This window comes from Leptonotus elevatus, chromosome 10 (assembly GCF_054856555.1).
Source record: "Leptonotus elevatus isolate MCC_2025b chromosome 10, RoL_Lele_1.0, whole genome shotgun sequence".
Classification (NCBI taxonomy): Eukaryota; Metazoa; Chordata; class Actinopteri; order Syngnathiformes; family Syngnathidae; genus Leptonotus; species Leptonotus elevatus.
In genome coordinates, this window is record NC_141248.1 from 4,155,111 (window position 1) to 4,172,786 (window position 17,676).

A 17,676-nucleotide genomic window follows, 5' to 3' on the forward strand; every position below is an offset into this window, starting at 1 on the left:
CAAATGAGTTACAGACAATGGCTGTAGCTTCTCACAAGTGCGAAGTTACAGAGGACTTACAACATTCTTATACTATCTTGAAGGGCGGTACCACAAAGTTTCCAGTAAACAGTTCAACAAAGTTAACCGGACGTGCGATAATATTCAAGGACACTATCCAGACACAGAACAAAGCTCATTTGAGGAATAGAGGAAGTTATGGAGTCATAACTACACCTGGCAGTGATAGCGATATCACTCAAGGATATATCCGCAGAACAAAGCTCTACTGAGGAAATGAGGAAATTAAAACAGTTATGACTAAATCTGGGCAGAAGACACACTTCAATATTCTAATTGTTCTAAGTCATTTCATTCTTAGGGCTTCGAATTGATTGCAAAAGGACTGCTGTGGTTGTCCTCGAAGACGCTTTGCCTCTCATCTGAGCATCAGTTCATAGTTTCGGCTTCATGGAGGACATCAGGCACGTTGGACGCTACCATTTACATTCTGGATTGAGAGGATACGGTCATTTCCGGATTATTGAGGATTTTATTTTTGTATGTTTGTTGTTAGTTCACAGGCTTTTTGCTAATTCATAGAGAATTGGTATACATTACCAATGGATAGAGTCTATCAATTGCATTTTAGGGTGTGATTGTCACGGTTGAGTTCGTGTGGTGGTTAAACACAAGTACAGGGAAGATGGAAATGGGACAGGAATGCACGATGTACCTAAAAGGAGTATTCATTTACAAAAACAAAAACAAAAAAAGGGGGGGGGGGCAAACAAGGCACATGGGATTTAAAAAAAAAGTACATCATTAACAACTTAAAGCAAGATTCAACAAATAATAAATAAACATTAGGATGTTGTTTAATAGGAATTTGATGGCGTACTAGAAATATAATTACAACAAATGAATAAGGCATGTTCAATCTCACTTTTTCCAGACCGATACCAGTACGAGGACTCAACTTTTGAGCAGTCACTCATATTGATACCAAGTACTTTGGAAACATAACATTTCCTGCCTAAAAACAATGACAGATAATTTTAAAGAAAGACCTATAAATCCCAATATTCAATTTCCCCATATAATTGCAATAAATTAATGATAATTTTCTTTTCTTCCAATTTCCAGTTCCTGATTGTAAAACGGCCACAAGAGGGCAGCTGATAGTGGCATCGACCGCCATCGCAAGTACCGAAACCTTAAAATAAGGCCGGATATCGTCCCGATACCAATACCGAGTATCGGTACTCGCCCATCCCTAAAATGAACCAACAAAATGCAATTTAAAAAGCACCTTAAATGCAGGAGGTTACAAAAAAAACTCACCAAAAAGTATTACATCAATGTTTCATTAATATAGCGCTCTAAATACCATATACTGAATAGAGTATGAATGTGTAGTAATAGTACACAGAAATGGCTAATGCTAGCTATTCCTGAGTAGTACTGTATATCTCTAACTAGGGTTGCCACCTTGGATTTGTGAAAAAAAAAGGGACACCTGACCAAGCTTGGGCACTTAACAGTCAAGCCTGAAATTATTCATACCCCTGGCAAATTTTGAATAAGTGGACATTTTAGCTTGACAAAATCCCAAAACACACAGCAAAAGTGGTTAAGAAATGGTTCGCGCAGGAAAATATTAATGTTTTGCAGTGGCCCAGACAGTCCAGACTTGAATTCCGTTGAAAATCTGTGGAGGGAACTAAAGATCAGGGTGATGACAAGAGCTCATTGCTAAAGATGAATTGGCAAAAATGTCAGCCGGGTCAGCAAAGGATGCGTTTTATTTGCTGTAATAGCCAATAAAGGCTTTTCTATTTATTTTTGAGGAGAAAGGTATGAATAGTTTTGGACGTGCCACTTTTTGTTCAAATGTATATAAAAGCTGATAATAATAAAAATCCATGAGAGAGAGAGAGAGAGAGAGAGAGAGAGAGAGAGAGAGAGAGAGAGAGAGAGAGAGAGAGAGAGAGAGAGAGAGAGAGAGAGAGAGAGAGAGAGAGAGAGAGAGAGAGAGAGAGAGAGAGACTGCAATGCAATGTATGTCCCTCATCACAAGACAAACTGAACTTAGGGTAATGTTCATTATTCAGCTAGTCACACACACTGTAAACTACAAACAAAGCATGCACTCTAAAAAACAACAAGATACAAAAACGATGTGGTAACGTATATTGCACTATTCTAGAAAAAATCCCACCCAAAATTACGTACGTACGGTTCTATAAAAAGCCACCATGTGATACAAGTGTCGATATACATACCTTCTTGTTAATTTTTTTTTTCAAATTGATGTAGAAATGTTTAAAAATCCGACTGTTCTTCTCTGCACTCTTTCGTCGTGACTCACCGAGTTCCCTGGCTCCCGTGAGAGGAGGACTGAAATTACCGTAATGATGATACTTTTTTTTCTGTAAAGCACAAGGGCTTAGCTTTCAGACACCATTGGAATTTTTCAGATAGCACAAACGGTGCCAGAGTTACGGTAATCCAAAGTGCACCTACGGAAATGTGCCGCCGACGGCACGTTTGGTAATAAAGCGTTACACAGTAGCGCAGGAGACATTTTTAGACGACAGAATTAAGGAAATCAAATTAGCTTTTGGCATTCTTCCTTTAAAAAAAACGGGACAAATTGTGTCCTGGGAGAGATTTTAATTTTTCCAGGACAGCTGGTCAAAAAAGAAAACAATTCTCTCTAGTAATTCAACTCTATCTCTAGCATCTGTAATTTGTACATTAACTACCCAATAATTTCATATAAAATGCTTCATTTAACCTGTACTAAGCAACAAGTACATTTAAATGTATTTTCTTGGGGTGAAAAAAAGAAGAAACTCATAGTTAAAATCAATTTGTCGAAACTGATCAATTTGTGAAAAGCTGGCATAATTCCTATTACTTTCCCAAAGAGACAGACAAACATTTGCGTTCAAAACAAATTGATGTCCAGGCCAGAAGTAATGTGTTTTCTTCTTTTTTTGCATGAACATAAACCAAGATTGTCACTTTACACTGTTTTGCTCTGAATCCCTCAGTAGACTGAGAAGCTTCTCCATCTTGGCCGTTTCCACTTCAGGACCTTCGGGCAGCTCTTGACCCTTCTTGCCCTACAAACATGCACGCATGCACATACACAGGCTTTACTTAACCTTTGCTCAGTTAACACAAGCAGATTACATACACAGTTAAACTGGCTGCAGTCAGTATATTGAAAACAATAAAAATAGAAGACGGGTCTTCGCTGCAAACAACATACAAGAAAATGTTACACGGATGTGGTATGTTTTGGTTGGAAAACACCATCCACATCATAGTGACTGCTGCCCTGCAGCTCAGATCGATATAAGACATAATTAGATTACAAAAGACACTTTGCAAACTTCATTAAAAACCCATTTTCATTCATTGTTCGCCTTGTAAAATTCAAATAATAGTGTCTCGATTACACACCCTCTATTGGACATTTTCCACAATATCCTGAAATTTGTTTCTGTGCAGCACATATTTACGCTGTTGATTTGCCATTTTATGTTTGTGATCATTTTAGGAGGCCTCTCTGTCAATGTTATTAGCATAATCTTGATAATATTTGCAGTGGGTGCTTGTGTCTGATGGCTATTTGCCACTCTGATGTCTAAGAGCAGTGTCAGCGGTGCTGAACTTTGTAATTATGTCCCAAATGTACTCTCAAGGACTGCAGTTTAAGGTTGATAATGATTTGCCACGGGCCAGTCCATGTGTGTGTGTGTGTGGCCTTGTTTTTGCTACATAGTGGGGCTAACATTTCGGGATTTCACAGGGTTGTGGGGCACACCTGTCCTTGTGGGGCCATTTTGCTGGGCCCTACAAGTTTAGACCTCTTTTTGAGGGTCAAGACTTGGTTTTAGAGTTTACGTTTGAATTGGGTTATGGTTGAGATTAGGGTAAGAAATCATTTTTGATGGTTGGGGTTAGGGGGAGGGGCTAGGAAATGCATTATGCCAATGAGATGGCCCCACAAAGATAGTAAAACAAACCTCTGTGTGTGTGTGTGTGTGTATGTATGCTTGCTTATTCTGTATTCAATGCTTGAAAGATGGCCCAACACTGCGTTGTAAAATGTATAATGCATTACAATCATTATAATGTAACCTATTTTCATTGCACAAGAAGGAAACCTTTATGGGCAATAACAAGGACAGATAAAATTTAATTGGGTTGATTTTAGTTTTCAATTATAAGTCTAAAAAGTGAGTCCGCATCTACTACAGATTGATTCTAATGGGTTTAAGTTATGTACAAATCCTGAGCCTGAACCATTCAAACATGACATGCAAATGTAAATGTAAATATTCAAAGAAAGTCTTATAAAGTCTTTCAATACATTTAAGGTCGTTACTAATGGGAAGCCCATAAGGCATAGTAAAACAAATTAATCACAGGAAAAATCTTCTAATCCTTTAAATAATAATTTATTTAAAGATCATCTCTTTTGCCTCAGGCTCTAGTGATATCCAATGACAAGATAATCTAATCAGAGCACTCAGAGTACACATTGTTAATTGTTGACGGGCCTGAATAAGAAAAAAGGGAAGAGGGACATGATCGATTGCTGGTGCTGATAGTGACTAGAGGAGCAGTTTTTCTCCAGTAAAATGAGCCAGAGGTCATAAATATAGAACAGGTGAGAGATGTAATGCGTTGGGACATTAACAAGGACACAAACACATGCCTGATACTTCCAGGGGGTCTTCTTGTTCGTGACTCTTACCTTTGTTTTCTTGCGGAGGTTCGGCGACAGTTTCAGGCTGATGACAGAGCCTCTGTCATCTCCCACAATGATGATTGGATAGACGGGATTAAACTCAATGTGAGTGGGTTTGGCCTTGTTTTTTGCCACCACTGGCTGCTGGCAGATAGCCTGATACTTGTTGACGCTCAGATCAAAAACATGAACCTGGAAAATATGATCGGAGCACTTACTGAGCTGATCAACCAACAAATACAATATATACACTCAATGACCACAACGTTACGTACAACAGCACAATATTGTGATCCAATGTATATATATATATATATATATATATAAAAATTAATCTCTTTATGAGGACAATATCATGCTAACTGTAGTAATGTACATTATGATGAGTTATTAACATTGTTTTTTAGTTTTAATTTATATTTTAGCCGTTTTGGATTTAGTTGACTCAGTGTAGGCTCAATGAATTGTATTCTTGTCTGTGTTACTTTCATGAGGAAGGGCAACGAGTTCAAACATTCATTCGCTATCTCTAAATGGGAGGGCCGGTCTCTACTGGTCGGAAGGGAGTCAGGCTTATTATTATTGTATTTTTTAATCTGATTTATACCCATGGGAACAGATTTTCTTGTATTCGCTGAGTTGTGGCCGGGTGTGTTGTGAGCTGATGGGAGGAGACTTTTAGTCTCCGACTTTTTTGAATAAGTATTGATGCCCCACGTTGGACGAGACAGACAACCTGATAGAACACGGCTTCAGTGTCATCAGCCTTTTGTCCTCAGAAGCTTCTGATAATTATTCACCTTTGCAAAGGGACTTCTTCACCAGGATCTCACCATTCAGTTAATTGAACACGCAAAGAGTACAATACTTAATATTGTCTACTCTAACAATTACCATGCAAGTCTTTGGTCACCATTAGAGTTGTTGATTTAGCAATGAGCTAATGATAATGTATAGCTAGACAGCTAAGCTATTGAGTTAAGTCAAAATGGCGGTTGGTGAAATGACTCTCTTTGTCCATTGAAAAGCATTGGACTTTAGATCGTTGGAATTTGATTTGTAAGGATTATTATGATCACTTGTGTGTTAGTTAGCTAACACTTTCTGCTTCCTGGTTAATGGAGAAAGAAGAAAAGACATGGAGTTCCTCTACAAAGTTTTGTGGACATTGATTTTGTATTCTTCTATTCTTCTATAACAGCTCCTTTGAGGGGACCTTTAACGTACAGGAGGAACATTATTATTGTCTTTTGTTGCACGTTGTACAAAAAGATTACAACTAGTAATATGTTTCAATAGGATCCTGTGTGACGTCATTGTTTATGTTTTGCGCGTTGCATCACGGGAAGAATTGGAAGCTGAGTGGCAAGAAAGAGCGTGTTTTACATGTAGTTCGATGGTTTTGCACATTTGGAGGAGGATTAAGAGAGGTAGATGGTTCATTCTTGTTGTGCCATTAATTGTACAGCCCGTCGGGGACCTGATAAAAAGTTTTTATCGCATTCCCACTGAAAGGGGCCGCGAAAAAAGAAAGAAATGGCTGCGAGCCGTGAGGGTATAACTTGACGCTCAAAGCCTGGATTCCGGCTGACGCTGACGGAATTGTGAGGCTCACTTTATTACCGGTAAGTACTTGTGACTATATATTTGTTATTTGGAGAGGATAAAAAAAAAAGAACATTTGATTGTGCGTTATAAAATCCGTTGAGTTGTATTGTTTTGCGGTCTTATTCAGGTAAAAGGCTGCTCTCTGTTCATTTTATTCCCCAGTAAATGCTATACCTATGTTTTGAATTTGGAGGGGGGGAAACAAATCACAAATCACAAAAAAGAAGGGTTCACATAGGAAACTGATAGGGTTCCGTACCTCCAATAGTTTAAGACTCACTGAACTACAGTCTACTGTTTGCGAGAAAGTCGGCTCAAGAGTAGCTGCTCTGGATGACAAAGCATAATATGTGAACTCTTTACAGCCCACTCCTTCAAGCCAGCAGATGAATGACTGTGCCTGGGTCACGTGTGTCCACACTAACTGTGAGTACTGGCTGCACACAAAGCGTTGCAGTCATCACTTATAATTACTGACTTTCTGTAGCCTGTGTCCCTTTGGCAGTGAATTACTCTGTGTTTTTCTATTACTGTCTTCGAGGAATTATTTCACTGTCAGTAATGTGATCGCATTAGATTGCCCATGTATTTACCAACTACTCATGAAAAGTAAGAGGCTATACATACATGAGTCTTTCTAATCCATTTCAAACTGAAAGACAGTCACCTTACAATTTGCATTATATATGTATACCAGATAAAATGTTTAGCTTTTTTTTTTCCGGACCTGAGGATGTTGTTTTCTACGCCACACACACACACACACACACAAAAGTACTGTAAATGATCTGAAACTGGTTGTTGTAGTGGAGAACTGCACTGCATCATACTGAGAGGTGCTTTTAATATTTCACTCCTATCATGTTGGTTAATAAGATAAAACATTTGAACTTTGTAAAGGGAAGATGTGTGAATTTGGAGGGCAAAGATGACACAGCAAATATGGATTTTCAGAAGAATCTTACTTGGGCCTACTGATATTTCATCTTGACATGACAATTCCACATCTGTCAGCTCTGATGTGAAATGTCACCAAAATGAAACCGAGTTTTGTGTTCGCTCTTTTCTCACGTTTCAGGCCAGCAGGCATGTTGTTATCCTCGCAAACACACAAGCACAGACAGTAGCTATCAGTCCAAATGAGTCAAATGGATGTCACAGAAAATGAAAATGTCATGGGCATATGCGCTGTCATTGTAACTTGAAACGATGGAATTTTGCTGAAATAAAGGTTGGTTTTCTGTAATTTTTTCAAAATCTGCAAAGGGAATTATTGTGCATCCGGTTAATTCCTTACAGCTTGGGATCTCAGGGGACATTTGTATCAAAAAGTGACATATACAAATCTAATCGCTTTCTTAATATAAGCCTGGACCTTACTCCTTGTAGAACAGTTGAAAATTGGGTACAATCCAATAGTCAGAAAAATAAGTGGACCACTGATCCAAGTGTGGAGGGTATTCACTTTGGGAAATAAAACAAACATAAAATAACTTCTTAAGAATTGATGATACATTTGGCTCTCATTTTACACATTATATTACCTGAGACTCTAATGTGCTTTTTTTTTTTTTACCGCTTTCTAAAATGGTGGGGATAATTGTTGTGACAAAAAAGACGCAGTCTGAGGTGTGTGGGGGGACAAATTAATACTTTCTGATTTGATTGATGGCCCAGTGGAGAATACAAGAACTACGACTTGAAGGATGCTAAATTTGTGATGTGGAAAAGATGTGTCTTTGACTGCCTAAAGTAAGAAATATTTCACAAAACATCAGTAATCTGTTGTACATAAAGATGCATTATTAGGTACAATAGCGATGACAACTTGTTCACTTCAAACCATCAGGTCAAACTGACTTCTGGAAAAATAGAAGGCCTGGCACAAAGGTTAGTAAATGGTAAAAAAACAAAAAAACAAATATCCATAAACAAAGACTGTTACAGGCTATTATCTACTTGTTTTGTTGTTTTCCCTGCTTGAAATGGAGTGGAAGCTATTCTTCATTTTTATGGCCCAATTTTAACGCCCAGTGCAAGTCTAGCATTTTCGTTCTTTTGGTATTTACTTGACTAGCACAGATAAAATTGGGCATTTTGCCTCGTGCGCCGTTGTGGGATGGAACACAGCCAACTCCAGGGCAATCAAATTGGCATGAAAATGGAGATGTGCCCCTTTTTATGCCGAGCGTACCTATGAAATGGGACTCCTAGTGTTTGGTTTAGTAAATGCCATCCTTGTACATTTTATGTATTGTATATATGGTCAAATGTCCAGTCCTTCAATAAAAAAAGAACCAGCAAATAAAGTAAAGAGTCATATAATTCACAAATTGTTACTTTCAAATGGTCCTTACCAAGCCGTCTGTGGTGACAGCAGCAAAGACAGTGGAGGAGTATGGTGCCCAGGCCACATCACCAACTGAAGCATTGAGCTCAAACGTTAACATGGGAGTGCTGGAGAGAAAAAAGGTTCAGACAAGCAGTATGAACATTATCTGTCTTTGTTATTAACATGTTGAAGCAACAATGAGAACAAGTGAGCTCACTGTTGAATCTGAATACTTAAGTTACAGCTTTGTACAAGTAAAGGTCTCTCAACACTTGTAGATAGAGACAAAAAAATGACTAAAAAAATCTCAGAATTTTGTAGATGTAATTTTGCATACTTAAATAGTATGTATAAACACACCTACACGGTCATTGCATTCTAAATAAAATGTTGGTTGCTGATTTTTGAATCTTTCATCCATCATTCATCTTACTTGACAGTATGGTCCCACATCTTGATGGTCCAGTCTGAGCTGCAAGTGATGAAAACCATTGGATGGTAAGGATTCCACTTTACTGCATCCACTGCCATGTTGTGGGCAGCGTAAGTCTCCAAGAACTGGCTTGAGTAATTCCTGGAGCACTAGGGAATGACAATAAAATGTACTGTAAACCAAAGGTGATGGTGAACACTCACTTTCCTCTCTTTTGAGATTGTCTAAAGTGGTACATACAATAGAATAGATTGTGTTATTCATGCAATGAAGAAATTGTGGTTTGTAGCAGCAGAACAACAATAAGAAGAGTGGCAACAGGTGTGATCGACCAGTTGCATAATTAAGGCTCATATTACGATCCAAGTAATTGTTTTATTAAATGCTTTAAATGATATGAAATCAATATGATAGCTAGAAAGATAGATGAAAAAAGAATTGTAAAATTGTTTTTACTTCTCAAGAATAATGAAATCATATGTGGTTGAAGTGTTGAAAAGTCAAATTTGTAATTGTCTGAGTGCAGTGACAAATAAAGTGCATACTCTCAGACTAAATCAGCTTTATGGCTTGTGGGCACAGCTGCTGTATTTCAAGCCACTGACAGTTCATTGACAGCCAAATCTTGGGTGGCGGAATGAATTTCAACATACCTTGTGTATTTTGCCCTCCTCAGTGCCAACGACGAAAAGAGAGTCCCCCTGTTTGTGGAAGTCAAAGGATGTACCTCCAACTGTCGACAAGAGGTATTTTTTGACAGACAATGACAGACAATGACTAATGTATATAAAGCATTACAATAAAAATAAGTAATATCTACAATTTCTTGTACAATTTAGGATATTACAACAAGAAAGTAAAATCTCACCGGTGCTGCACTCTTGAATACTCTCCGTACCATCCAACGCAGAATCATCCAGTGTAAGCCTGATAGTGTCTGAGAAGACCAGCTCATTCTGCAGACATTCAAATATATTGCGATACACTTGCACGCAGTTCTAAACACATTCATTATAATAACTTGTCATAAAATTGAAAAGAGACACTACAGCGTAATGAACTGCTTTAATATGGACTCATTAAATTTCAAATGAGCAATAAGCATTTTACTATTTTAAACAGGAATGAGGGATTTCAAGATGAGTTCACCGTTTATACATAATTTGAAACAGCACACTGGGTTGTGCTTGCTCTGTCTTGGCCGTGGTCGACGGCTCCCCTCTTTGGTGGAGGTTTTCATGCATGCCAGATCCACCACACCAGCATCTACCGAAATTCAAACACAATCTGCTTCTTCCTCTGGTCGTTGAATCGATGGAGGCTGATGTCTGTGGATCTCACTCTGCTTCATATATCCTTCCTTCCTTTCCTCAGTCTTTCTTTTGATCTCTTGAGGTCGCCCCTAATTTGTTGGAATTTAGATGTTTCTAGGGTTGGTGAAAGATTCTGGTTGATAACCCGGTGGGTGATGTCTTGTCGGTGCTGGATTTAACTTTTCTTTCTTTTCTTTGATTTTTCCTCGGGTCTCTTGACAACTTCACGACTCTAGCTGTATTCTGAAGTATTCGGTTTAGATGAACGGTATGGGATTTTTAATAGGTTTTAGGTGAATTAATGAGCACACACTCACGCTCACACACATATGCACACGCACGTGCTCACGCACATACAAAAAAAAGAAAAAGATAAAAAAAGAGAGCAATGATGATGACATGTCGAATCAGTAAGATACCGAATGAACAAATACTGAGCTCTCTCAAAATAAAAAATACAAATAAAAAAGGGAGAATTAATGGATAGAAACAATAATTATTGTAGTGTTAAGAATATATTTTCAGGTACAGAACTTCAACATACTTATGTATAACCGTCACACAAATGATAATTTTGTTAAATTCTAATTCTGTTTACTTATAGGACAGCAGTGGTGGTAAATTAAAATTGTTAGCACTGCATTGCTCATCCCATCATTTTATGTGGCATGCTAAAATGTCAAAACTGCAAATTGTCCTCACTTTTAATGATGATAACATTTTAATATTGTAAGCATTTTTTACAGTCTCCCTTTTCAAATAAATTGAGTAATAGTTGAACCAATATTTTTTTCTACTGGTTGTAATTTCAGAATTAGTTATCCATAATTTTTTTGTGTATACAGTATGTAGTGACATGTAGGAGGTGATCAGAGATTTATGTGGGTTTACACTCTAAAAACAGTTGTGTCAAAAGTAACACAATTGTGGATTAAAAAATGGACCGATGCACTTTATGGGTCAATTTGACCCAACTTTCTAGGTTGTTTTGTATAAAATGACCGCATTTTTTGACCCAAGTAAAAGATCTGACCAATATTTATGACTTGTTTTACACTGAAAGACCCATTTCTTGACTCAAAGTTGGGTCAAATCGACCGAAGTAGAGAATCGGCCAATTTTTTACCCATAGTTGGGTTAACTGTTTTTAGAGTGTAGTAACGGCCCGCCGAGAGAAAACACAATTACGATATAGCCCGTGATAAAAATGAGTTTGACACTCCTGCTTAGAAGGACAGTCAAAAAACAAACATATCTGGAAAAACAAAACTAAAACTATTGGTAGCTAAGTCCTTTTGTGTCAGATATTAGTCAAACTGAATAAAAGTTCTTCCTTGAGAATGTGACAATCTATAACCTACCAATTGCACTAACTATTCATAGGAAATAGTAGTGGTCACAAAACAAACCTTAATGAGTGTCCAAGACACAACACGGCCATCAGAAGAAACTGAATAGAAATTGTGATTGTTGTCCATGTCATCATTCTGCCATCGTACCTGTATCAATAGTCATAATCAATTGCAATAAACCATTACTGAACAATACAGAACCTGAAATATTTATATAATATATCAATCCATTTTCTATGCCGCTTTTTTTTTCTCTTCATTTTTTAAATGTCAGAATAAGCTGAGGCAATATAATAATAATATCTCACCTGCCAGACAGGGTCAGTGTGCTTGCCAGTTTTAGCGTTGCTCTTGTATTCGGGTTCCAGTCCCTTCTTCTTCAAGTTGTACACACACACGCATCCATCATAGAAACCGACAGCCACCAGATAGGAATGTTGCTTATGAATGTCGAGGCTCTGGACGCCAGAATCTGTAGGGAAGATGTATTCGGGGAAGGTCGAGTTCTTCAAGGTGTAGAAGAGAAGCATCCCACGACCCTGTTTGCTGAAGTCATCTGCCGGTAGACAGGATAGATGAAATGTTTATTCAGTCATGCTAATAATGATGCTTGCTTCTCAGAAAGTCAAATAATTGATTGATTCCTGTGGATGACTCACAAGATCCCAATCCCACACCAAAAAGGTCAGGATATTTCTCATTCCTGCGGAATAAGGTGCATTCATTATTCATCCTGTGCTGAATTTGTGCTTGACTTGTTGGCGAGCAAACCTACCAGCAGAGTGCCGTCACACACATCATTTTGGCTTTGTCATACTGGAACTTCCACAAAGGAAGAAGAGAGCCCTCTTGCTCCCTAAATTCATCTGCCGCATCCTCAAAGTATTTGAAATCTGAAAGGACATACAAGGCGAGAGGATAACATTTTCGTCGCAGTGTGACAGATTGCAATATTGGTGGTGAATTGATTCACGACGATCAATACAGCACAAGAGTAAACATACCTTGGGCTATGTCATTACATGTATTCTGATTGACCATTCGTTCCAACAATGTGACTGCCATAGCCATTTGGGTGATGTCATCACTCTGCAGATAAAAATAGAATTGACCCATACGGAAAAATAATGTTTCCTGTTGCACAATGAGCAAGAAGAAACATGTGGTTAACAAACCTTTTTTGGCTTTTTGTCAAAACATGAGTACCCCCTCACTCATGCGTGTGGACGTGTCTCAAAAAGTACAACTTAACGCAACTGATTAGTAAATGAAAATCATTTTAATGTGTTTCCTTAATTTGAGCATTTAATTCTTAGTTATTTTTTTGTTGTTGTTTTTACTTCAAACATTAAAATAAGTATGTTGCAAATAAATCAGTACAGTAATGGCTATAACTTAAAAAAATATTAATCACAATAAATAATAAACCTTCCTTTGTTATATATACACAGTAACTCTTAAAACGGAACAAAACTGGAGCTCCTTTGAAGGCGGCATTTAAACTTTAAATATCAAGAATAAAGCACTTAAGAATATAGTACAGCTACATTATAAAAAACACCCTTTAAAAAAGGGTAAATAAAAACAGCATTTTTTCCTCACCCTAACACACATTCAATATTGTTTATACAGCAAACTTGCATCATGTTAAGTTTATACAAACAAACATAAATAAATGTTAACATTGTTCTTCTGTTTTAATTCTTCTTAGTAAGTTAGTACTGAACTGGTGAGCTATTTTCAGAACAGACTAGATTATTATTATTATTATTATTATTATTATTATTATTATTATTCATGTTGTGTTGGGAGCAACATGGGTAGATTTTTTATTATTATTGTTTTTTTTGTTTTTTTAAGAACAGAGCAAAGAAGCCTTTTCCCCTTTTTAGAAGAGGAGGCTCCACCTCCATGTCCCTTCCCGTTCTCCGCTTACCAAGAAGGAGAGAGAGAAAAAAATAGTTAGAGGCAATTAATTTTGTCGGCTAATTTAGCAACCCTGCAAGTATGAGACTTGAGCTGACACGCAGCTGTGTCACATTATTGATCTTGGAAATAGATTACGGTATTAAATCTTTTTCACATACCCCCCGCAATGTGCACACGTAACACTATTTAAGAAGTTTCCCTCCTTCAACGTGCCTAATTTAAAGGATCATCAGTAAACTCTGCAGAAACCTGATAATGATCTCGATCATTGGATCCAGGTGTGTTGGAAGAGAAAAACGTCTAAAACATGGCTCTCGAGAATTCGAGTTTGAGACCTATGATGTAAATAGTAGATCATACTGTCCATGGCAATCAGCGACAGTTACCGGCGTCTCATTCGGAATCTTCTTTTTGTTTTGGTCATCATCTTTCTTTGGTTGGAAGGATCTCTGCTTGTCTTTTTTCATTTCTTGTTTCTGCACCTCATCCGTGTACGCATCATATATCTCCCACTGAACAGACAATAATTATAAGCATTCCCATGTGGCTGCAGTTGCAGTATTGAAGTCAGCGAACGGACAACCTGACTGGCAGTGGCCGAAAAGTTGCAGCGTGGAGGAGGTACAGTCTGGCAACTTCTATCCTGCACAGGAACAGAAGTTGAAGTCTTGAGGATTTGCTGTACTGTATGTATACAGTATGTTTTGTTCTACTCAAGTGAGTAAGGAATTAGAGTTTTTTTTTTAAATTCCTACCCGCAGTGCATTGTTGAGTGTTTGGGAGGCTCTTTCGGTGAAATTGAACTGGTTTGTACATTTTGGCTCCTGATCGTTTGTTTTGGAGGCAACGCTGTCCGGTCTATCGTCTTCTCCAGCATCCTCCTCCTCACCTCCATCAACAGATGCATCCTACATGGAAAACCGACTAAGATGATCATACTGTTTAACTACCAAGCAACGTCTTTTGGATCATAATGGATGGCTCCAGAATTGTTATTTCTCAACAAAACATGTATGAATAAAAACACAATTTACCAATGTTTCTAGTTTCTCCTCATCGGGTTCTGCTCCAGTATCAACTGTTGCTATCTCTGGACACAACCAAGAAGCAAATCATACATGTGTTTTTAAATTTCATAACATGTTGATAGTGACACTTGGTGGCCCAGAGTAAGAACTACACTAGAATTCTTCACAAACAACGAACTTTGCCTGCAGTTGTAATAAAAGACAGATGGGGGATTTGACAAAACAATCAATGTCTTTAAACAGAACATGTAGCAGGTGTTCGTGAGCACCTTCAGGGAGGTCTTCACTGGCTGCCAGCCTGCGAGCTTCATCAGAGTCCTGATGTATGAGACAACCATCCAAGACGAAGTGGACAGCCAGCTGATCAACAACACTGGTCAGCTTGAAAGCACCTTCCTGGAAAAGACAGAGAGCAACAATATTAAGAGTTGTGATTTGCACTGCCACAATAAAACTAAACTAATTAAAAATAATAATTTGCTGTAACAATAGATGTGATTCCTATACAGTACTTTACATAGAGTGCTCAAAATGCTGTAGTCTTACCTTGAAACTGTATCGGACAATGTTTTGTGGTGCATGTGGATTTTTTGCTGTCAGAATCCTTGTGACATCTTCTTTCAGCTCCTATTATATTAATATAGACAATAGAAATAAACAGCAAACGAAGTCCGGTTACATCACTGAGTAATTCTTCAGGGTATAATGATGTTAAAATGATAAGGAATTTTATTTTTATGTTATCTTTCTCTTACAGCATCAGTGAGGTCCAGTTGATCAGGAGGTTTAATAAGTTTGCCATGAGCCCTTTCTTCCCAGCTGAAATCACCACAGTCATCCTCCTCATCCTGCAATGTTGCATGCAGTTGTAGGGTATTATTATTATTATTTTATTATATAATGCAAAAAAATTAATTAAGAGTGTGATTTTTTAAATATATTTTTTAATTTTTTTTATGTAACTCACCTTTCGCTTACTGGTAGCTTTTTGTGACTTTGTGCCAGCCACCTTCTGATCAGTGACATAAAAAAAAAAAAACAACAACAACAACAACAACAACAACAACAACAACAACAACAACAACAGGATGATAGATGTTACATTTGCACGATATACAAACAAAAATATTTGAAAATAAAATTGCAAAATATTTAGCTAAGTATGCTTATTCACTGAGCCACACCTAGTTCCCATTAACTTAAATCAATGTCTGCAGTATGATGGTATTATTATTATTATTATTATATATATATTTTTTTTACCTTTTTCCCTGGTGCTGCAACATTATTGGTCGGCATCTTCATAAGAGTCAACTTTGGACACAACTACAAAGGAAAGTTCCAGCAGGAGAAGACAGGCTTGGTTTGCCTGTTGTATACTGGTTGCCTCGGCAACCACCAGTCTCGAAACAGCTTCTTCGATTGTCCTTCTGGCAGCTGGCAAACAACTGTTGGTGTGCATTACTGCCACCCGTGGATAAAACCTCTGCTTGACCCACTTAAGTTATGATAACCTCAACATAAACATGCTTCTCTAATGCACTTATGCAACCACATTTGAGTTTATTTATCCCAGTCGCAAACACAACAAGCACACATGTCCACACACCATCGAAGGCTTCATTTTTTACATTCCTATGCTTGTGCCATTTGTCTCATTTTGTTTTCTTTAGCTGGGCTATTTAGAGGAGATATGTGCCACCAACATCGCAACGTTTAATAACTGTCTGTTTGAAAATATCTGTGCAATTAAGAGCGACAGTTTCAGTTGAACATTAGCTCAGTTTGAACATTAAGGGACTTAAACCAAGCCTTATTGTGATTATAAGAATTACCCAAGCAGTTGCCCATTTGTCCTAAAAGTCACTATACACTTCCTTTCTTCTTATTCTTTATGGCAGCCAGCTCTAGGATGTTGGTGTTTGTCAACTACAGATCATGTTTTACCAAGTTTGCCGTGAATAGCGTAAATTGTGCATTGTGACAGCCATAAACATTCTTAAACTGGTGCTGTCAATTGATGACAGTCTGACGTTTGTCTGACTGATACCTGAAACCAAATAGAAAAAATTAAGGTGAGCTGTGACTTTTGGGATACACTGTTATGGGCACATAGTAACAACAAGCACTCAAACCTCAAACACAATTGTAACCGTGTATGATGATTTCAATAATATGTTCAAGAACGATTTTGCTTTTGAAGGTAGCTGTTTTTATAATGTTTTCTCTGTTTTTGTTTGTTTGTTTGTTTGTTTAATTCAACAGAGTTGTATAATACAAATATCAAGCAATACAATTTACGTATTTTACACAAAAAAAAATGCAACAATGTAACAAAAATAGATTCGATAAAAAATTTAACAAGCGGAGCATAAATAAAAAAAATTATACATTCCAAATATATCATATTTTTTAATATTTCTGCGTGAATAGCAATTATTGATTGTACTTTTTTGTTTATATCAATTTGAAAGACTTAAGTTTTGAAAATAAGTGTCAATCTGAATCAACCTTGTGTTTGTTTTGTTTCTGTCTGTGCCCTCTTGACATCATTAAAAAATGAAGGTTTACTTTGCCCTCAAAGGCCTCTGGAGATGCAAATAAAAATTATAATTTAGTAAAATTTTAACAAAATTCTTATAAATGGAATAAAAACTTCTAAGTTGTAATACAATGAAAGCAACATGACTCATTAAAAACAACAACAATATAAAGCGGTATGAGAATCTGACAAAATCTTCTTACTTTTCATGCATTTTTTAAGGTCTATTAAAAAAAAAATTATAATCTGTTTTAACAAACAAGCTAAAGGTGGTTTTGTGTCAATTAGATATGTAAATATCAGCCGAGAGGTGCATTTGCTTCACTGCGCACTTGATAGTGATGTCCTCCCTGATAGGGTGGGTCCCTCATGAATACTTAATCAACCCGGAA

General features: G+C 37.3%; 1 protein-coding gene across 1 annotated transcript; it reads right to left on the reverse strand.

Moving 5' to 3' along the window:
- Positions 1 to 2,580: 2,580 nt before the first annotated feature.
- On the reverse strand, positions 2,581 to 16,656 carry LOC147166782 (dynein axonemal intermediate chain 1-like). The gene is made up of 20 exons (XM_086087665.1): positions 16,006 to 16,656; positions 15,710 to 15,754; positions 15,498 to 15,590; positions 15,289 to 15,369; positions 15,012 to 15,138; positions 14,749 to 14,804; positions 14,470 to 14,622; positions 14,298 to 14,357; positions 14,101 to 14,226; positions 12,790 to 12,874; positions 12,561 to 12,678; positions 12,445 to 12,488; positions 12,094 to 12,341; positions 11,843 to 11,932; positions 9,989 to 10,076; positions 9,774 to 9,853; positions 9,121 to 9,269; positions 8,713 to 8,812; positions 4,754 to 4,939; positions 2,581 to 3,110 (listed from the first exon to the last, which is right to left on the reverse strand). Exons 1-20 carry the CDS (start codon positions 16,045 to 16,047, stop codon positions 3,006 to 3,008), a joined length of 2,076 nt encoding a protein of 691 aa, XP_085943791.1. The 5' UTR covers positions 16,048 to 16,656; the 3' UTR covers positions 2,581 to 3,005.
- Positions 16,657 to 17,676: the final 1,020 nt, after the last annotated feature.

Bases quoted from the DNA above. Each gene is read 5' to 3' on its own strand.
- LOC147166782 (XM_086087665.1), bottom strand. From the start codon at position 16,047: ATGAAGATGCCGACCAATAATGTTGCAGCACCAGGGAAAAAG. The intron at 12,875-14,100 runs GTAACTGTCGCT...TTTTATCTGCAG, and splicing joins AGATTCCGAATGAGACGCCG to AGTGATGACATCACCCAAAT. The intron at 4,940-8,712 runs GTAAGGACCATT...CATATTTTCCAG, and splicing joins CTGTCACCACAGACGGCTTG to GTTCATGTTTTTGATCTGAG.